The 22,496-nt window shown below is 44.8% G+C and overlaps 1 protein-coding gene across 1 annotated transcript in view; it reads right to left on the bottom strand.

Moving 5' to 3' along the window:
* Positions 1-239: 239 nt before the first annotated feature.
* Positions 240-22,496, bottom strand: part of LOC136652484 (vomeronasal type-2 receptor 26-like) — a 28,427-nt gene continuing 6,170 nt past the window's right edge. The window contains exons 2-4 of the mRNA XM_066629424.1: positions 19,908-20,147; positions 1,502-1,628; positions 240-1,144 (exon numbers count right to left, since the gene is read on the bottom strand). Coding sequence (XP_066485521.1) covers positions 240-1,144; positions 1,502-1,628; positions 19,908-20,147 — 1,272 coding nt within the window. The remainder of the gene's footprint in view (positions 1,145-1,501; positions 1,629-19,907; positions 20,148-22,496) is intronic.

Raw genomic sequence — 22,496 nt, forward strand, 5'->3', positions numbered from 1 at the left:
GTTAGGACCGTTTCCCCCATATTGCCCCACATGCTTGTATGTTATTGTTATTGCCCTGCTGCAATTAAGACTTAATAAAGTGGCCCATTATCATCCAAGCCAAAGTCTGGTCAATTTATTTGTGGGTATGGGGGTAAAGGGACGATTAAAAATGTGATATGCTGTGATGCAGCATTCATACTGTATGGAAACATATAGAGAGAGAGAAATGCAAAACAACCATCATCTTAGAAACCGATTTAATTACTTCTTTTCTCTGTTAGCAGCTGCTTGGAGTTGAGAGCTGGTTTTAGAACAATAACATAGCATTTAGGGAGAAAAATGCAAGTCAGGAGGCCAGTGTTGGAGGCCAAGATGGCAAAGACCTCCACGGCCACCACGTCTTTCCCCTTGCTGCTCAGGTAAGCAGGAATGAAGGAGATCCACACACTGCAGAAGACCAGCATGCTGAAGGTGATGAATTTGGCTTCATTGAAAGTATCCGGCAGTTTTCGGGCAAGGAAAGCGACTGTGAAGCTGGTGAGGGCCAGAAAACCAACATAGCCCAGGACAGAATAGAGCATGATGATCGACCCTTCATTACACTCCACTATGATGTGCTCAGTCTGGGAGTGCATGTCAACATCTGGAAAAGGAGGAGAGGTGGACAGCCATACAGTGCAAATCCCCACTTGAATGAGGGAACAGGAAAGGACAATGGAGTGGGCCACTTTTTTCCCCAGCCATTTCCTCATCCTGTTCCCTGGCTGGGTGGCCATGAAGGCCAGGACCACAGTGATGGTTTTGGCCAAAACAGAAGAAACAGCCACAGAGAAAATGATGCCAAAAGCCGATTGTCGGAGAAGGCAGGACACCTTGCTAGGTTTTCCAAGGAAGAGAAGGGAGGAAAGGTAGCAAAGCAGGATGGAGCTGAGAAGAATGCAGGTGAGGTTTTGATTGTTGGCTTTGACAATGGGAGTGTTCCAGTTCTTTAAAAAGATCAGTATCACCATAACTGTTGTTGCTGTAAAGGTAAAAGCAATAGAAACCAACCCAATTCCTAAGGGTTCCTCGTAGTTTAGGAAGGCTGTCTGTTTGGGGATACATTGATCTTGGTTCATGTTTGAGTACTGATCTTCTGGGCATTTGATGCAATGAGCTGCATCTGAAAAGGACAAAGAGAGTGTCAGTAGCTGTATGAATCCCGAGGAATGATGGAAGTTTGAAAGCAAACAGTGGACAAGAATTCCTCATTTTCCTGGTGAACAATGCTTAGTATCAGGGGAATGACAAAATGCAGCAAGTGACAGGCACCAGTGGAGTTAAGCACACTAAACTGTTTAATGGACTGCATCTGAAGTCTTTCATGGATCCTCCCTTGTTAAAGTTGTAACCAGTTTCCCTTTAAGATTCCGTTCATCATGATTTAAGTGTTTGGAGAAGAAGAGACCATACCTAGGCATATTTTAGGGTGGAAAATATTTGCAAATATTTCCTGGAAATTCAGGACACTGTCAATCACCTGTCTGGTTAGATATCATGTCATCTGGACACGCAGTACAATCATAGCAACAGATTGCTTTCCCTTCTCGAACCGTCTTGCTGTGTCCGACGCGGCAGCTCTCAACACAGGTTGAACCAGGCAGAGTCTAAGAACAAAGAACGGGAAGAAACGCTGAAGCAAACCTTGGATGCCCACCACCATGACCATCCTTCTCTTTCAGTGCACTTCAGTTGATCAAGAACAGGAGATCAACTTGATCCTGACCAGCAACAGAGAACTCCCCTGTTGCCAGCGACCTGCTGTGGACTCCTGTGGTATTTGACTACATGGAGAGTCGGTAGAGAGATTTGTTTTTCCTACTGGAACTCAAAGCAGTTCAGAGCACAGTCCAAAAGAAGTAGGAAATACACCAGGATTTGGTTTAATCCCAAAGTGCCTTTCTGCTAGCAGAAAACTCAGCGTGCTTTTATTTCATCAGGGAATTGGCAATTGCACTGGCATTACTGGCCCCTGTGCTGCCCGGTGCCAGGATCATAGAATATTGCCCCCCCCCCACCGGTTGCCACCCCTTACCATCGCATCTGGGCCGCACTTGGTCTCCTCTGGCCCTCTGGAGGTCTTATAAGGGCTTTTAAACATAAGAACTTTTAAAAGCCTTCCAGAGGTTTCAGAAGGCCTCCGGAGGGCAGGAGGAGGCCATATGTAACTTCCCCCAGAAGGTCTGTGAAGGACAGCTGAAAGTGGTGAAAGTGGTGGTTGGGAGGCATGGATGGAGGCATGAATGCTGGCAGGGGGTAGAGGGGTGGAACCCTGGAATGTCTGTCCCCCTTTACCCTCCATGGTACGCAAGTGCCCAGTAGCAATTAGATTCTGAATGGGGTAGCATCTAAGAATAAAAAGAATGGGACATAAGAGGAAGCTGTCTTTTAATACTCAACACTATGGACATCCTCCTTTTTCCTGTGTTTCAACTTATTAAACGTGGGGCCCACCTTTCATTGGAGCCCAACTCAAACCCCAGCTATCTATTTGATATTCTTCTCAATATAGGTCAGGGGTCGGCAACCTACGGCTCTAGAGCCGCATGCGGCTCTTTCAGCTGTCTGCTGCGGCTCCTCCGGGTGAAAGTGGCAAAGGGGGTAACAGAAGGCCCACATTGGTTTCCCCGCATTGGTTTCCCTTTTCAATTTTGCCCGCTCTGCAGGCTTAAGCTCCCTGCTTTTTCCTTCCCCAACTCTCCAGCAAGATGTCCTCCTCCTCAGCCATTGCGAACCCTTGCAGCCCGCCTTTCCCTGAGCAGGTCCCCACTCAATGCAAGGAGAGGCTTTTCCTCCACAGCAGAGGAGACATCCTGTGTGTCTACTCAGTAGTAAGCCCCATTACAGTGGATGAAGCTTACTCCCAGGAAAGGGTGCCTGGGATGGCAGTCTTGGAGCCTGCTCCTATGCGTGTCTACTCAGTTGTAAGCCACATTACAGTGGATGAAGCTTACTCCCAGGAAAGGGTGCCTGGAATGGTGACCTTGGAGCCTGCTTATGGCCAAGTGCAAGGGCGGGTGAGTGGGAGCCCGCGCAGGTCTGTTTGAGAGTAAGCCCCGATGTAGTCCCTGGGCTACTCCCAGGAAGGTGTGGAGGGCTGTAGCCTCAGCCTCCTCCTATGCAGGTCCACTCACAAGTAGTCATTGAGGCTTCCTCCCAGGAAAGTGTGGAGAGGACTGCAACCTGAGAGCTCCAACCAACTTGTCTGCTCAGAAGTCCCATTGTAGCCAATGGGGCTTACTCCCAGGATAGTGTGGAGAGGGTTGCAGCCTGAGTGAGGGAGGGCAGGCAGGCAGGCAGGGCAGAAGCAGGCCTGCCCCCCTTCTTCTCTTCCCCACCTCTGGAGTCTATGTCCTTTTTTCCTTCCAGCAGAGTGCCTCTGGAAGGTGGGGGGAGTTCTTTCATATCTATCTAAGAAAAGCAGGTGTCATAACCACCACATGTATTGAAATCCTGGAAGATCTGGTGAGGAGGTAGATGTGGTGACAGCAGTGGCCCCTTTAAGGGTAAGGCCTGGGCATCCAGCAGAGTGTGCTGCACAGCTGCAGCCACTTGAAGGCAATAGGGCCCTCAGGGATATAACAGGCATCTGAGGAAGGGGGTGTGGGGTGTAGAAGGAGTGCAGGTTGGAGGTAGGTGAGGAGAATGACTGACTTGGCTTATTGACTTTGACTTGGATACTCTGATTTGACTGACTTACTTTGGAATCTGACCTTGGACTGTGACTTGGCTTATTGACTTTGCACTCTGCCCTGGATACTCTGACTGACTTTGTGACTAATGGACTGCTGGAGACACTGGAGTTTGAAGTGTGGCTGCTGTGCCCAAGACCTGCTGATGACCCAGGGTCTGCTGTAGTGGTGGGAGGCTGCTGACAGGAGAGAGGGCCTCTGCAGGTTGAACAGGCAAGCTACCCTGGAAGTAGGGTCCAGCAGGACTGCAGGGCAGAACCAGGATCATTTGTTGGGGGGAAGAAGAGGAGTTAATTTGCTTAAAGTGGGCATAATTCTCCAGGCAGAGAATGGGATTGGATTCAGGCAAAACACCATAGAGGACTGGGCATCTGAAAACACAGGACAAGAATGTATGACAAAACTAACTAAAAGCTACAAGAGGGGACTACATTATAAAAATGGGACCTATCAGAGCATAAAGGTGAAAAAAAAAACCTATATGCAGTATTATCTTCATTTTAGTTGTCAAAAGGGTTCTGTGGCTCCTGAGGTTTTTTTCCCTCCGGAAAAGGGGTTCAAATGGCTCTTTGAGTGTTTAAGGTTGCCGACCCCTGATATAGGTATATTGATTTACCACCTTTTCCTCAATATAGATATTTGAATAATCAGCATGATAGGCTACTTGCCTTGCAAATATGTTTAAAATGATTTTATTCTGTGTCTGTAGAGGACAGGAATCACCCAGTAGAAGTTTAGGATAAAGTGGATGAGGATATTTACTTTAAGCATGTGTACTAATGGTGTAGTCATAGCAATCCTACAAACCCTGGATAATACCGATCTGTGACTCTAAGGCTGCAGTTTTATTCAGTGTTTCTCAAACTGTTGGTCAGAACCCATTCGGTGAGTCGCGAACCAATTTTGGATGGGTTCCCATTCATTTCAATGTATATTTTATTTTTAATATATGAGACTTTATGCTACCATGGTATGTATGTTGTGGAAATGTTTCAGATCTGTACTTTTAACAGGCTACTATGTATATGCTTTTAACAGTGATAGTCAATGGGTCTTACTCGAGGTAAGTGTGGATAGATTTACAGCTTCTTGGATGTTTGGGGACAATATAATAGTTAAAATTCATTTGGATATTAACTTTAGGTATATGTACTAATGGTTTGTTTCAGCATTCCTACAAGACTTGTACAATACCAACTGTGACTGTAAGGCTGCAATCCTACATACACTTTCCTGGCAGTAAGCCCATTTCAACATAGTGAGACTTATTTCTGAGTAGTCAGGTATACGATTGTGCTGCAGGGGTAAAATCCTTTGGTCACCCTACACTGCTAGGACTCACATTCCAGCATTGCAGGACACTTTCTGGCTGCCACAAATGGAAACTCAAGTAAGTTGTTGGCTGGGTTGGGTATTGGGCAGAGAGGAGGAGTAATAGGGCACTTCAGGGGAGGAACAGGGGTCGATCAGGGAGGGGAGGGGTTGATCTGGTGGGAGTCATGCATGTTGAATCCTATCCCCTAGTTTTCAAGCTTCCCCACTCTCTGGCTCTCCTCGGGCTTATACCAGTTATAGAGCTGGCATAGGTACAAGGAGACCCCTAGGCTGTCAGGGGGCCTATACAGAGGTCAGGGGAAAGTATGCTCCTTTACATCTCAAAGCCCTCTCAATCCTGCCCCCACCATAGCATGCAGTGCATGCCTCCAGGAATGCTCTCATGTTCAGGGATGTTCCCAAGCAAATGAAGAGGTGACCTTGCTGAAGGATTTTAGCCCTACCTGCTGAAATCTGCTATTCCACACAATGGCCTCATCATGGATGGTAAACTCTTGACTTGGAGAAATCTTTCCAACTTGGATCTTAAGGAAGGATTGATTGGGAAAAGTGACCCAGTTGATGACATCAAGTCCAGAAGACAGTTGCTGATTGGCAAACCAGACTTCATGGCCAGCACCATTATTAAAGTGGACATTCTTCAAAAAAGAGTGCATCTAGGTTGGACAAAAATAGAAAAGAGCTGATAGCTTCAATGTATATTGCGCACTGTGTTACCAAACCCCTGGTCAGAAAAGGCACCTGTAATCCGGAGATGTACAAGTTAAAAGAACTTTTTCATTTATTAATAACTATTAGAATACGCTTGGCAGTTCTTCCTCATCTTCCTCTCCTCTCAGCTCACCATCTTATCCAACATTTCCACATCTATGGGCCCAATCCAAACTTTGCAGCACTGATGCAACTATGCCAATGGGGCATGCTCTGCATCCTGCAGTGTGGGGGTGTTCACAGAGGCCTTGTCAAGGTCAGGGAACAATTGTTCCTTCACTTGGGGCTATGGTGCAGCTCATTGGTGCTGGAAACGTGCCTGCTTACACTTGAGGAGCCTCTCCTTGCTTCTGCTTTTTTGGATTGAAAGAGAGCCTCCTCACGTGTAAGCAGGCAGGTCAGCTGTGGCACTTTTCCAAGGGCTACAAAGGGGTGGTTCTGTCTCACCTGTGGCTTGAATCACAGGTTCCTATATTCCGCTTTTCTTACATTTTGGAACTTAAGGCTTCAACCCCATGCGGTTTCCGAGGAGTCAACCCCATTGAACACAATGGACTTACATCAGAGTAGACATGCATAGGCTCGGGCTATAAAGCAATGTGCATGTGATATCCGAGAGGTCTGTCATCAAACTTCTGCAAGTTTCAGATCTGCTTAGCTTTAGCAATGTGCCCCCCCCCCCCATGTGTCTGGGAACATGATTTCACCCACACCACCTTTTCACTCCACAGCAAGTTTACATAAAAGTGATTTCCACTGTGCTCCAATTATCTTCCTAGTAAGTGTGCTTGGGATTGCACCATACATAACCGTTTCAATACAGTGAGGAATATACCTGCCAGGGTTCAATGTTCAAAGGTTTGCCTGCGTCTCTGTTCAGCATTGTTTTCGGCCTGGATGCAAATACGGCATTTAAAGCATGTGCTACAGCATAGAGACCATTGTAAATACGGTAGCTCCCATCACTCATCTCCATCTCAAATACAGTCTGAGGCAGGCTCTCCAGTTTCTCCGCTCCTGTACAGTGTTTACAAGTTTTAATTTTCACATCACCGCAACACCTGAATGCCAATTTGTAAAAAAAGCAGAGAAATCGTGCAAGTGACTTTTTAGGCTTTAGAGTCTGAATGAAGTCCTGGAATCCTGGCACGGCCTTCATGGAGGTTGTGAAAGACAAAGTCCCATGGAATGTTTTTGCACAGAAGCCCTTAGTGTTAGCAATGCTGACGAAATCCCACTGAGGTGACGTGATCCAAACCTTCCCTATAAGACGTCTATGTACAAATTCAGCTACATATAAAATGGTTGCCAGTGGTTCCAGAGTTTGAGCGTCCCCGTCAACAATAACAACATTGGCTGCAGTGGATGAAAGTGTGGAGCGTATCCTGAGTATGTTTCGCAATATTGCATTTTGAGTGGGATCCCAATTAAGATCCTTGACAATGACAGTCCTTTCTAAGAATGCAACACAAATGCTTTTCCGGGCCAGCAATGGTGTCAGCCTCTGCAGGAAGCCTTCTCCAGTATCACCCTCTGAAACAATGAGACCAATCCATGTCCATTGGAAATGCAGCAGTAGCTGGACTATGCCGGTGTGCAGAGTACCTTCCCTTATTGCCATCCAGTATAGAGAAGGGAAATTATTGTTTGTGACTGGTTTCTCATACGTACCATAAGTAATCTAATGGGGGAAAACATGGCTCAGAACAGCTTAGAAAATTAACCATCGTTTTCCAAACCAAAGTATTTATTACAATCCAGAATTTTGCTTATCAATGAGATGCTAAGTATACTGAACAAAGTATCTTTGTATACATTCCTATCAATAAATTATAGTAAGTCTGCAATTATATGCACACTTTCCTGGGAGGGAGCCCGTAGACAGTGGCTTAGCTAAGGGGGTGCAGGGGGTAGCAGTTGCATCGGGCATCAAGCTTTAGAGGGACAACAAGCTGAGCTTGACACTAGTGACCAAAATTGTGAAAATATTGGTATGTATGAATAATAGCATCATGTTATATATCATTGGAAAGGTAATTTAATGCAGAATGCAATGAAAAAAATGGCATTGGAATATCTGTATTCTATCAAAAGTTGTGACCAATTAACCAGAAAATAAAAACAACTTTGACCCCAGGTAGCAAATAGATGCTAGGGTGTCAGGCTTTGTGTGGGGGCGAGGTGGTTGTCGTCCATGGAGCTTGGTTCCCTGCCTCCCAGGCCTTTCCAGCAAGGGAGAGGAGGCCTAACGAAGGGTGGCTTCTGAAGCCTCAGCTGCGTGACCAGAGGGAGGGGGTCACAGCACCCTTCTCCTCCTCGCTGTCTCTTGAGGGTGGTGTTCACCAGTGGGGCAGCAGGAACTGCTCCACACCTTGACCTCCTCACCCTCATCAGAGGCCTCAGTTATGAAGCCCTCTCTGCTCCACCCTTCCTCTCTCACCCTCCTCCCACTTCCTTACAGGGACCTGGCACTCTGGTCCCTGCCTCCCTTCTTTCCCTTGACTTTGGTGGAACAGGCAGCTGGGCGGGTGGTGCCAGGGTCCAGGCAGCCTCTCCTCCTCCCGAGGCTTTTGCTGCCAGTGGGGTCTCCCTCCCCCAGGCTCTCCAGGTAAGTCGTGGTGGGAGGGAGGCAGCGACCCCGATTATTATTGTTATTGTTATTGTTATTTTTATTATTTAGAGCTGGAGATCTCTCTGCCCACATCTGGGTTACAGATCAGTCATGTTATGTCCTCCTATACAACTGAGATCTCAAGAACCTCCTCAAATGGTTATTTCTTCTGAATAAACAACATACTTGTTGCATTGCATTGCCCCTTTGCAATTCTTTTCAAGCTAAAAAAAGGCATTCACTGATAAAATCTCAAATAATATAACAAGTGAAGAGCAGTTTTATGCCACCCATTCATGCATCTGAATGTACATACCTGTGGAAACTTGAAGTGACTAAGAATGTTGGCCATTTGGATGACATACTCTACCGTGAATCCCCCAATAACAGACAAGACATCACCTTTCTTACCACACTTGTAATTGGGCACATTCCTTTGTTGTTTGAAGAGTAGATCCAGGATGGACTTATATGTGGCCATTCCTTCAAAAAAGTTGTCATAGATTTTAAAGCCCAAGGTCACATTGGGCAAGAGGTTGGGATTCCTGTTGATCTCATGAATGGCAAAAAGGAAGGCCAGGACATGCTGGTAATGTTTGTACCCTATTCTGAAATGAGATTGACATTGAGGCAGAGATAAGGTCTAGCACATTGTCATGTGCACCACATATACATTTACAGTAGTACTACCCACAATGGCATTTCCTTAAGCACTGTTTTGCTACAGTGTTCTTCATCCTGGGTATGACTGACAGCTATTGTCAATCAGAGCAGTGTATTCGTCATCGTCAGGTTCTTGTCCCATCCAGAACAATGTCTTTTTAGTGCTGGTTTGCACAGCACTCAGTTTTAGGGGACAATGACACCCACACTATTGGACATATGCTTGTACAGTGAAAAACTCATCCCAAGTACAATAAGAAAAGGAAACAAAACTAAAGAGGTGTAAGGAAGAGGGGTGCAGGAATGGAGTTGTTCATCTGAGCAGAACAAAAATGATTACGTAAGGGAACATTTCTTCCTTTGCCCTGAAGTAAGTCTTAGCTGCTGCAATGGATCTACTGTGACTGTGATTTTGCTGGTGCAAGTCCAAGTGAATATGTGTAGGTAGTTTGTGGCCAAAAAGGGAGATAGGATATAAACAGAGGTGCTTTCAAAGATATCTGCTCTCTTCCTGACCATGGCATTGCCCCAGCCCCACCCTGTTCTTCCCAACAAGCTGCACCTGTTGAAATTCCACCCCAGTGCAGTTGTTTGATCTCTAGTCTTCATATTTCAAATAGCATGATGGATACCAAACAAGAAATAACTTACGAGAAATTGCCTTTCTTCATTGCTGGTAGTGTCTGAAAATTAATTGCAGTGTGTACAGGATGTAAAAGAGAGAGGACCCCACCAATGACAGCATCTCCTAGCCTAGTATCCCCATAGCTTCCTTCAAATTCACATTCACTGGGCACATTCTCCCAACAGACGAGAGACTGGAAAAGCAGCAGCAGGAAGAGCAGAAACAGCCACTGGGCTGCAAATGCATGTCTAACCCAGCTGCATCTGAACTTCTGCATCCTGAACTACAGTTCCAGATACAATGAATTCTCTGTGGTTGGCATCCTGATGGAACCTCACAGGAACCTCACTCAGCAGCATGTGTGGTCACAGAGATTTCTCCCCAAAATGTTTTGAAGCAGAAATGTTCGGTGATCTCTGTTCCTCCGTGGGGCACTGATACAGTTCAGAATAGATCCACCTCCTTTTGAAATATGGATGCATTTCTTACCAACTGCGCAAGGAAGGAAATAATAGTACTTTGGATAATTACAGAGTATCTCAACGTCTCCCTGATCGTCTTTGTGAAATGAAAAACATAAATGTTTACAAAGATCAAATGGTATGCAATTTTGTGGAAGGCAGTCTGAATTGGGATCATGTTGAGATGTGGGTTGCCTTCATTGTGATTCCCATTCAGATTTCACCTCTTTCCATAGATTAATTGCTATATGTTAGATAGATCTGATAAATGAGTGCTAGGCAGATGGGCCAAATTTCATTATACTACATATGAAAACTGTTCTGTTGGAATTTTTTTAAAAAATAGTGGTGATAGTATTTAATGTAACAAAACAATGGTGGATGGTAGGGGCGTTTAGGACTTTAGGACATATGGTTACATTTCCAAACATGCTCCTTTGTGAAAATTTAAACAGAAAGAAGCACCAAACGGTTTGTCAAAGCAAACATCATTCTGTTTGAAATTGTGCAGCAGTTCCCAAACTGTGAGTCCGAAACCCACCAGTGGCACTTGACCCCATTTTTGTTTGGTTGTGAAACTGACAGGGCAGACTGTGCATCAAGGGTGCAACAACCTGCTAATCGGGAGGGGGGAGAGCACTCCTGCCCAATCACCATTATAGCCACATTCTTTGGCATTTAGAATCAGGCTGTAGCCTCTAGGGCCTCTACAAAGTTTGCAAACTGCTGGAATATTGTATAGTGGTGAGATCAGGAGTGGAACCAAAGCAAAGTCCAAAAGAACTGTGGCCACATCCTCAAACTTCTGCTCCATTTGTCAGGTCCTTCAACTGCTATTTGACTTCTAAAAAAATAAAAAAAGAAGGCAAAGCAGCCATCCCATGCTATGAATTTAGTGTTATATATTATTTACCCTGGCACTGACTTGGGTCTGAGGCCACTGACTCGGAATGGAGTCCCCACGCAGGCAGAATCAAGTCTGTCTCTGTCTGGGTGTTGTAGTTGGCAACCTTCAGTCTCGAAAGACTCTGGTATCACGCTCTGAATGGTGGTTCTGGAACAGCATCTAGTGTGGCTGAAAAGGCCGATTCGGGAGTGACAATCCCTTCCACACCGGGAGCAAGTGCAGTCTGTCCCTGGTCTGCCTCCCTGGCTATGGGCCTTCCTTCTTTGCCTCTTTGCCTCAGACTGTTGGCTAAGTGTCTCTTCAAACTGGGAAAGGCCATGCTGCACAGCCTGCCTCCAAGCAGGCCGCTCAGAGGCCAGTGTTTCCCACCTGTTGAGGTCCACTCCTAAGGCCTTCAGATCCCTCTTGCAGATGTCCTTGTATCGCAGCTGTGGTCTACCTGTAGGGCGCTTCGCTTGCACGAGTTCTCCATAGAGGAGAGCCTTTGGGATCTGGCCATCATCCATTCTCACGACATGACCGAGCCAACGCAGGCGTCTCTGTTTCAGCAGTGCATACATGCTAGGGATTCCAGCTCGTTCCAGGACTGTGTTGTTTGGAACTTTGTCCTACCAGGTGATGCCAAGTATGCATCGGAGGTAGCGCATGTGGAAAGCGTTCTGTTTCCTCTCCTGTTGTGAGCGAAGAGTCCATGACTCGCTGCAGTACAGAAGTGTACTCAGGACGCAAGCTCTGTAGACCTGGATCTTGGTATGTTCCATCAGCTTCTTGTTGGACCAGACTCTCCAACAGAGAGTCTGGTCTGGGTGTGCTTGCTTACTTTTTTTGATGTGTGAAAGACATTGTGGTGCCATCATGCCGTCCGGGCAAGCAGCAGGGCATTTCCAGCCAGAAGGCAGGGAAGACTTAATGTTTTGGTTTTGCATTGAGAAGGAGGTGGGGGCAGGCAGGTGGGCTCCCTTGTCCAACTCTGAAGGAACCAGTGATAATTGGAAGAAGGTTTTTCCCCTGGACGAGTGAGGGAAGAAGGCGGCGGGGGTGGTGGTGGTGGTAATTCACAGCCATCCAGGAGTCATGGCATGGTTTCAGCAGGCTCAGTGAATGACTGGTCACAATGAATCTACTTATGAGGAGAGCTGCAAAGGAGTGGGTCATACTGGTAAGCCTGCCTGCTGCTGCATGTGTCCCTCCTCCCTTGTGCCACTTCTCTCTGCGCACTCACAGTTTGTTCCACCCCCTCCCACCTTGTTTACAGATATGATGGGGGCATCAGGGGAGTATTAAATGAGAACTCCAACATACACAAAAAACACACACCCTGCCAGCAGCTCCATTATTGTCCACAGAGCTGCAGTTGCCTTTTTTACCTAAAAAGTCCGGACTTGAGTCTTTTAGAGTCCCCAGAATGCTCTAGGCTACTCGGAAAGTCGGTTTGTTCGGGCTCCTTTTTGAGTCAAGTTAAAGGGGTTGGAGACTCACAACTTGACTCAAGTCAAGCTGCACTGGTTTTGCCCATCTCTGGATTTGTACACCTGGATTTGTAAGAATGGATGGAATACAAGTCTCTGGATTTGTAAGAATGATGGGAGGTTGGAAGCATATGTTGGACAAGAATTCCTCATTTTCCTTTTGAGCACTTCATTGCTTTGGGACAGGGGAAAGACCAAATGCAGCAAGGAATGGGCATCTTTGGGATTAATGTGATGCAAAGCCTCTGAAGTCTTTCAAGTTGCCTCCCTTGTTGCAGCTGTAATCAGTGTTCCCTTTAAGAAGCAGTGCATCCTAAATTAAGTGTTTGGAGAAGAGCAGGCCAATACAAAGGCAAATGTTATGGTTTTAGGGTGGACTAATATATGCAACTATTTCCTGGAAAATCTGTGCACTGCCACTTACCTGTCTGGATAGACATCATATCATCTGGACACGGAGTACAATCATAGCAACAGATTGCTTCCCCCTCTCGAACCGCCTTGCTGTGTCCAACACGGCAGCTCTCAACACAGGTTGAACGAGGCAGATTCTAAGAGCAAAGAATGAGGAGAAACGCTGAAGCCAATGTTGGATGCCCACCAGCATGACCATCCTTCCCTTTCAGTGCACATCACCTTATCGAGAGCAGCTCACCTGACCAGCAACAGATTACTCCCCTGCTGCGAGTGACCTCTTGAAGACTCCTGTTCTATTGGATTTCAGGGAGAGTTCTATTCTCACATTTTGGTAGAGTGGTTTCTTTTTCCTACCAAGGCTCAAAAGAGCTCAGGGCAGAGCCAAATGAAACAGGAAATACATCAGTATTTGGTTTTACTTCCAAAGGGCCCTTTGCTAGCAGGAGACATAGCATGCTTTTATTTCATCAGGGGACTGGCCCATCGCTCTGGCATTCCTGGCCCCTGTGCTGCCCCAGGCCAGGACCACAGAATGTTGCCCGCCCAGTGGTTGCTACCCCTTACCATCACATCCAGGAGGCACGTGGTCTCCTCTGGCCTTCCGGAGGCCTTCAAGTGCTTTTAAACATCACTTCCCGTTTTTGTCAGAAAACCAGAAGTGACAGTTTGAAGGGTTTTTCAGAAGGCCTTGTGCCGCCATCCCAGTTCCAGGAAGGACTTCAGAGGGCAGCCGAAAATGGTGATTGGGAGATGTGGATGGTGGTGGGGGTGCGAATGGCAGCTAACTGTGGTTCAGGATTGATTAGGTCGGTCAGGTGTGTCCCCATTCACTTCATTTTAAGCATATTAAACTTGATGCTACCATGGTATGCATGTTGGGAAATGTGGCAGATCTGACATGCGCAACCTCCACAGCCCCCAGAATGCCTTTGGAGGTCACCCAAAAGCAGTAGTGAGGTGGCATGGATGGCAGCAGGGGTGAGGATGGTGGCATGGGGACTGGCCGGCTCTGAGGGGTGGTGCTCCATTGCATTTTACCTCCTCCCCAGATATGCCAGTGCCCAATGGCAATTAGATGCTGAAGTGGTAACATCTAAGAATAAAAAAATAGGGACATAAGTAGAAGCTCTTTTAATGTCCCCCACTATGGCCATCCTTCTTTCTCCAGTAGGCTTCAACTTGTTAAAACTTGTACATGGGACACAAACTTGAAGTCGGACCCACCTCAAAACCCAGCTATCTATTTGTTATTTATCTCAATGTTTATCTCAATATAGGTATTTGGTTAATCAACATGACATGCTATGTGCCTTGCAAATATATCTAAAATAGTTTTATTCTGTGTTTTATTTATTTTAGCCCCGAGACCCACTTTTTAGAGTGACAATCTATTGGGACCCACAAGAAGTGATGTCATTAACCTGGAAGTGATCTTATGGCTTCTAGTGACATCATCAAGCAGGAACATTTTTCACTCCCCCATACAACAAAATTAGAGTAAATAAGTACATTAAAAGATTACAGATTGACTTAAAATAAAGAACAACCCTCCCAAGCTGTTGCCAATCTGTTTTTAAAAAATGCCCCAAACATGGAAAAGGCTGCAATCCTATTGACACTTACCTGTGTGTTATCCCCATTGACTATCATTGTTAAAGGCATATCCATAATAGCCTGTTAAAAGTGCAGATCGGTAACATTTCCACAAATGCAGTCACATGCATCTAATATATTAAAAATAAAATACACCTTGAAATGAATGGAGGCCCACCTGAAATTGACTCGTGACCCACCTTGCGGGTCCTGACCCACAGTTTGAGGATTCAATTCAGCACAGTGAGACTTACTTCTGAGTAGGCAGGCATAGGATTGCTCTGTAAGGGTACAATCCTGTAGTCACCCTGCACTGCCAGAACTCACATTCCAGCATTGCAGGACACTTTGTGGCAGCACAAAAGCCGGGCCTCTGTTGCGTGCTGTCAGGCCAATGCCACAAATGGTGAGCACCACAGAGTGCACAGCTGTGGCTTCAGGAGTCTCTACCAACCCAAGCAAGTTGTTGCCAGGGGTGGGCCATGGGCAGAGAGGAAGAGTAATGGGGTGCTTCAGGGGAGGAACCAGGGTGTGACAGGGAAGGAAAGGGTTGATCTGATGGCAGTCATGCATTTCGGATCCAATCCCCTATTTTTCAACCTGCCCCACCCTTCGGATCTCCTTGGGCTTTTACCAATTATGTAGCTGGCATAGGTACAAGGAGACCCATAAGCTGTCAGGGGGCCTAAGCAGAGGTAAGGGGACAATATGTTCCCTTACATCTCAAAGGCCTCTCAATCATTCCCCCACCATAGCATGCCCCCACCATAGCATAGCGTCCAGGAATGCTCAAGTGCTCAGGAATGCTTGGGTGGTGTAGATAAAATCATGTTCCCAGGCAAATGAGGAGGTCACCTTGCTGAAGGATTTTAGCCCTACCTGCTGAAATCTGCTATTCCACACAATTGCATCATCGTGGATGGTAAACTCTAGACTTGGAGACATCTTTCCAACTTGAATCTTAAGGAAGGATTGATTAGGGAAAGTGACCCAGTTGATGACTTCAAGTCCAGATGACAATTCCTCATGGGGAAACCAGGCTTCATAGCCAGCACCATTGTTAAAGCGGACATTTTTCAGAAAAGAGTGCATCTAGATTGGACAAAAATGGAAAATAGAAAACAGATGATAGCTTCATATTGTGCACTTTATTACCAAACCCCTTATCAAAAAAAAGATACCTGTAAACCTAAGATGTACAAGTTACAAGAGCCTTTTAGTCATTCATTAAAACAGAATAGGCTTGGTAGATCTTCCTCTTCTTCCTCTCTTCTCAGCTCACCATCATGTCCAACATTTCATTATCTATGGGCCCAATCCTATTCAACTTTCTAGTACTGATGCCAATGGGGCATGCAATACATCCTGCAGTGTGGGGGTAGTCACTGAGACCGAGGGGCAACAAAGCAAGTGCATTGGTGCTGAAAAGCTGGATGGGTTGAGCCCTATTGAAGTATTTCATTTGTTCCTCTACTCAGTGGTTTTCAGGGAGCTTTGTGTTAACAATACTAGTGGCTGGTTTTCACAATTAAATATTTATATTCCACCTTTCTTTCATTTTGCAACTTAAAGCATTGCATCTGGGATACCCAGTTGGTCTGTCTTCAAAGTCCTGCAAGATCCAGATCTGCTTAGCTTCCGCAGTGCGTCCACCCCATGTGCCCAGGGACATGTTTTCACCCACACCACCCGTTCCATCCACAGCAATTTCATTTAGAAGCACCTTTCATTCTGCTCAGTAGCAAGGTTCTTCCTAGTAGCAGTATCATACATAACCATATCAATACAGTGAGGAATATACCTGCCAGGGTTCAATGTTCAACAGTTTGGTTGTGTCTCTGTTCAGCATTGTTTTTGGTATGGGCATATATGTGGCATTTAAAGCATGAGCTACAGCATAGAGAGCATTGTAAATGCGGTAGCTCTGATCACTCATCTCCATCTCAAACAGAGAATCAGGCAGGCTTTCCAGTTTCTCCTCTCCTGTACAGTGTTTACAAATTTTTACTTCCCCATCATGGCAACACCTGAATGCATATTTGTAGAAAAAGCAGAGAAAACGTGTGAGTGACTTATCAGGCTTTAGAGTCTGAAGGAAGTCCTGGAATCCTGGCACGGGCCTTGTGGAGGTTGTGAAAGACAAAGTCCCATGGAATGTTTTTGCACAGAAGCCCTCAGTGGAAAGAGCTTTGATGAAATCCCACTGAGGTGACGTGATCCAAACCTTCCCTATAAGACGTCTATGTATAAATTCAACTACGTATAAAATGATTGCCAGTGGTTCCAGAGTTTGAGCGTCCCCATCAACAATAACAACATTGACTCTCGTGGATACAAGTGTGGAGCACATCCTGAATATGTTTTGCATTAATGCATTTTGAGTGTTATCCAAATTAAGATCCTTGGCAAGGATAGTCCTTTCTAAGAAGGCAACACAAATGCTGTTCTGGGCCAGCAATGGGGTCAGCCTCTGCAGGAAGCCTTCTCCACTATCATCCTCTGAAACAATGAGGCCAATCCATGTCCATTGGAAATGCAGCAGTAGCTGGACTATGCCGGTGTGCAGAGTACCTTCCCTTATTGCCATCCAGTATATAAACGGAAAATTATTTCTTGTGCCTGGTATCTCATGTTCCATACGTAATCTAACAGGGGGAAACATAACTCATAACAGGTTTGAAAATTAACCTCAGTTTTCCATACCAAAGTGTTTATTACAATCCAGGCTGCAATCCTACCCACACTTACAAGTAAGTCCCATTTACAATCATTGTTAAAAGATTATACATAGTAGCTTGTGAAAAGCTTGTTTAAAGGTCCCCAAATGCAGTCACATACCATAGTAGCATCAAGTCTAATATATTAAAAATGAGATATTGAAACGAATGGGGACCCACCTGAAATGGGCTCGCAACCCACCTATTGGGTCCTGACCCATAGTTTGAGAAACACTGTTCTAAGTATAATGAACAATGTATCTTTGTAGACATTCCCATCAATGAATTATAGTAAGTCTGCAATCCTATACGCACTTTCCTGGGAGGAAGCCCCATCGAACACAATGAGACTTACTTCTGAGTAGTCATGCATAGGGTTGTGCTCCAAATGAGTTATAACACATTTCCTTTCACCGTGTCCACAAGCCATCACTTAATGTCCTGAAATGGGTAATGTATTTGATTCAGACCAAGCTATTGTTTTGCTGAGCTTCAAGTTTCCATTTTTTGAAAGATTAAAATCACCTCTTTGGTTTGCATCCCCAGAATATAATACATGACTAAGCAGTATTGAAATCAGTGCGACCAGATTGGCGTGCTTAAGCTTAAGAACAGTGTATATAATGAGCTGCATTTATGACACATTTTCTTGGGATACAAACCTGGGTGCTATACACTGAAAAGCATGTTTAGGGCAGGAGGTCTGGCTCAGTGGTAGAGCTGCTGCCTTGTATGCCTGAAGATCTGGGGACACCAATTCGAAACAACCAGAACTATCTGAGAGCTGTCGACATGCTGATAACGAGTTGACCATCAGTGGCAGGCATCAGTTGCTGTCAAGTTGCATGGGAGGTGAAGCGGCCAGAGGGAGGCCAGACTGGGAAGGAATTCAGCTGTAATGAGGCTTTCTATGAAAGATCAGAACTATTTCATTATAAAGGTTCCTACGGGGTTTGGAAAACCTTGCTATTCAAACCACCTGGAATTAAAGTCTGAGGAGAAATCTGATGCCCAAGAAAGGCAGTATATAAACACTATTATTATTATTATTATTATTATTATTATTATTATTATTATTATTATTATTATTATTATATTCACATCAAAATGACATCAAAATGACAGCTGATAATGATCATGTACACAAAAAACCCACAACATTTATCAGCTGGTAAATCCTCATTCACATGGACATCTGCCTGACATCTAGGTGTAGATGAGGTACCGACCAAAGATGGATGCTGTGCCAATCATGGCGGTCCTCTGTAATATGACTGTTGCTATTGCCGGGGCGTCCAGTTGTGCAAAGTACTCGTTAAATTTTGTTGATGATGATGATGATGATGATAATTGCATTGGAACAGCAGTTCCAGCAAACTACCCAGTTCCACAAGAGTCAGCGATTGTTCTACAAATTGCTCCAAAAAGGAAGTGCAGTGTGGAACAACGAGGGTCCAAATAATGAAGAGACTTTAAAATTCTGGAAAGACATCTGGGAGAACCCGGTTGAACAAAAGAAAAATGCTTCGTGGATTAAGGATGTTAACAAGAACAACAGCAAGAAACAAATGGATAATGTAATTACAGAGCAAATGGCAAAACAACATGCAAAGACTGTTAAAAACTGGAGCACACCTGGACCAGATGAAGGACATGGGTTCTGGCTGGAATACTTGAGGAGTCTCCATCACCGCATTGCAGTGCAATTCAATCACATGCTCCAAAATGCAACTACTGAAGACTGGATGAGAAAAGGGCAAACCTTTTTGATCCTGAAAGATGTGGAAAGAGGCAATGTGCCCAGCAACTATCGTAATTGTGGTGGTAATTGGCAACCTTCAGTCTCGAAAGACTATGGTATAAGCCTACAGCACCTGATATTCCCAGGTGGTCTCCCATCCAAGTACTAACCAGGCCTGACCCTGCTTAGCTTCCAAGATCAGACAAGATCAGGCATGTGCAGGGTAACAAATAGTAATTGGTGCACTAGGAACGCTATCAACACAATTTAACGAGTACTTTGCACAACTGGGTGCCCTGGCAATAACATTAGTTGAATTACAGAAGACTGCCATAATTGGCAAGGCATCCATCCTTCATCAATACCACATCTACACCTAGATGTCAATCAATCAATCAATCAACAGTATTTATATACCGCTTTCCAACTAAAAGTTCACAAAGCCGTTTACAGAGAAAAATCAAATAACGTAAATGGCTCCCTGTCCCAAAAGGGCTCGCAATCTAAAAAGATGCAAATGAATACCAGCAGACTGCCACTAGAACAGACAGTGCTGGGGTGAGGTGGGTCAATTACTCTCCCCCTGCTAAAAAAAGGAGCACCCACTTGAAAAAGTGCCTCTTACCCAATTAGCAGGGGTAAGATGTCAGGCAGATGTCCGTGTGGATGAGGATTTACCAGCAGATAAAAGTTGTGTTTTTTGTGTGTATACGATCGTTATCAGCTGTTTTGTCATTTTGATGTGAATAAAATAAATTATTATTATTATTATTATTATTATTAAGAGCTCGAGGTCTGTCTGCCCACATCTGGGTTGCTGGTCAGTCATTTGATGTTCTCCTATACAACTGAGATCTCAAGGACCTCCTCAAATGGTCATCTCTTCTGAATAAGTGAAGAGCAGTTTTTTTATGCCATCCATTCATGCATCTGAATATACATACCTGTGGAAACTTGTAGTGGCTAAGAATGTTGGCCGTTTGGATGACATACTCTACCATGAATCCTCTAATGACAGACAAGACATCACCTTTCTTACCACACTTGTAATTGGGCACATTCCTTTGCTGTTTGAAGAGTAGGTTCAGGATGGACTTGTATGTGACCATTCCTTCAAAACAGTTGTCATAGATTTTAAAACCCACTGTCACGTTGGGCAAGAGGTTGGGATTCCTGTTGATCTCCTGAATGGCAAAAAGGAAGGCCAGGACATGCTGATAATGCTTGTACTCTCTTCTGAAATTAGATTGACATTGAGGCAGAGATAAGGTCTAGCTGATTGTCATGTGCACCACATAAACATTTATTTATTTTAGAGATTTCTATCCCGCCTTTCTATTCAATGAAGAACACTCAAGGTGGCTCACAATGAAGAACACATTCAAAAAATAACATATACATATATAAAAGACATTAAAACAATAAAACACAATAAAAACCTGGATCCCAAATTAAAATCCATTTTACAAGTGCCATGCCCCCTGGTGTCAGCATAAAAGGCCTCCCTAAATAAAAAGGTCTTAAGCCCCCGCCGAAAGGACTATAAAGAGGGAGCTGTTCACAATTCCAGGGGTTTTGCAGTAGTACCACCCACAATGGCATTTCCTTGAGCACTGTTTTGCTACAGTGTTCTTCATCCTGGGCATGACTGACAGCTATTGGCAATCAGAGCAGTGTATTCTGGCCAATCAGTGTCAGGTTCTTGTCCCATCAAGAACAATGTCATTTTTAGTACTGGTTGGCACAGCACTCAACTTTAGAGGACAAGGACACCCACACTATTGGATACGCTTGTACAGTGAAAAACTCATCCCAAGTACAATGAGAAAAGGAAACAAAACTAAAGAGGTGTAAGGAAGAGGGGCGCAGGAATGGAGTTGTTCATCTGACCAGAACAAAAATGATTACGTAAGGGAACATTTCTTCCTCTGTCCTGAAGTAAGTCTTAGCTGCTGCAATGGATCTACTCAGACCTGTGCCAGTGATGTTGCTGGTGCCAGTCCAAGTGTTTAAATGCACTTAGTCTGTGGCCAGGAAAGGGGCTAGGATATCAACAGAGCTGCTTTCAATGCTCTCTGCTCCCTTCTTGGCCATGGCACAGCCCCATCCCCAAACTGTTCTTCCCAACAAGCTGCACCTGTTGAAATGCCACCCCAGTGCAGTCTTTTGTTCCCTAGTCTTCATGTTTCAAGTAGAGTGATGGCTACCAAACACAAAATAACTTACGAGAAATTGACTCCCTCCATTGCTGGTAGTCTCTGAAAATTGATTGCAGTGTGTACAGGACGTAAAAGAGAGAGGACCCCTCCAATGACAGCATCTCCTAGCCTAGTATCCCCATAGCTTTCTTCAATTTCACATTTACTGGGCACATTCTCCCAACAGACAAGAGAAGGGAGAAGAAGCAACAAGAAGAGCAAAAACAACCACAGGACTGCAAATGCATGTCTAAACCAGCTGCATCTGAACTTCTGCAACCTGAACTACAGTTCCAGCTACAATGATATCTCTATGGCAGGTGCCTTGATAGAACCTCACTCTGGAGCCACATGGAAGCAGCATGTGTGGTCACAGAGTTTCCTCCAGAAATGTTTGATTGGTGTGGCGAGCTAAAGAAGAGATGCCTGAACAATCTTTGTTCCACCATTGAGCACTGACACAGTTCAGAATAAATCCATCTCCTTTTGAAAAATGGATGTATTTCTTACTGACTACCCAAGGAAGGAAATTACAGTACTGGATAATTACAGAGTAATTGTAATGAGTAATGACCTTGAGTCATTATTACCTTCTCTGAAACAAACGAAATTAGAGAAGCTTCTGTCCTCCTACAATTCTATTCCTAAAGAACTTTCTCTGATTGATATAGATTTTAAGGGTTAACCTAACTTCTCCTCAGTTAAGAAAAACACTTGAAATTAGGAGCCAAAATTGTGACTGGTTTTTTGTTAACACCAGGATAGAAAAAGTCAGTATGTCAAGATGACCTGGAGAAAAACATGTGCATCATAGCTTTCCCAAAAGGAACATTCCAGGGTCTTGTGAAATCAAAGTTGCAGGCCAGAACTTCTCCATACATGGCTAACAGACTTCCCAGTTAGGGCAAGAACCATGCACCAGTATGCCAAATAAGGAGAGGGAAATGACATATATATCACATGGGTCACTTGTTTTTCATAGAGTACAAGTAAAGGAATTTTGGGTGTGGTTCGGAGAGAAATCAATGGACCACCATGGGGTAACTTCGAACCTGTATCCACCCTAATCTATTCCTAATCTGTAAATAGCATGTAAATAAACTTTCTATATGCTTGTAAAATGAGTCTGTGTCTGCTTAGCAATTTGACCCAGAGACCACGTCCCAGAAAACTCTCTATCAGTTGGCGACCCAGATGGGACTCTGGTTGTTCTTTGCTAAGCAGTTAGGGAAAAAAACCAAGCAACTTAAATTGAAAAAGACGTAGGATACAGGTCTGATGATTTCTCCCCTGATTGCACATGTCTACTGGTGTGAGTGGTGCAAGCAGGTAAGT

This window comes from Tiliqua scincoides, chromosome 5, assembly GCF_035046505.1.
Source record: "Tiliqua scincoides isolate rTilSci1 chromosome 5, rTilSci1.hap2, whole genome shotgun sequence".
In the NCBI taxonomy this organism is placed as follows: domain Eukaryota; kingdom Metazoa; phylum Chordata; class Lepidosauria; order Squamata; family Scincidae; genus Tiliqua; species Tiliqua scincoides.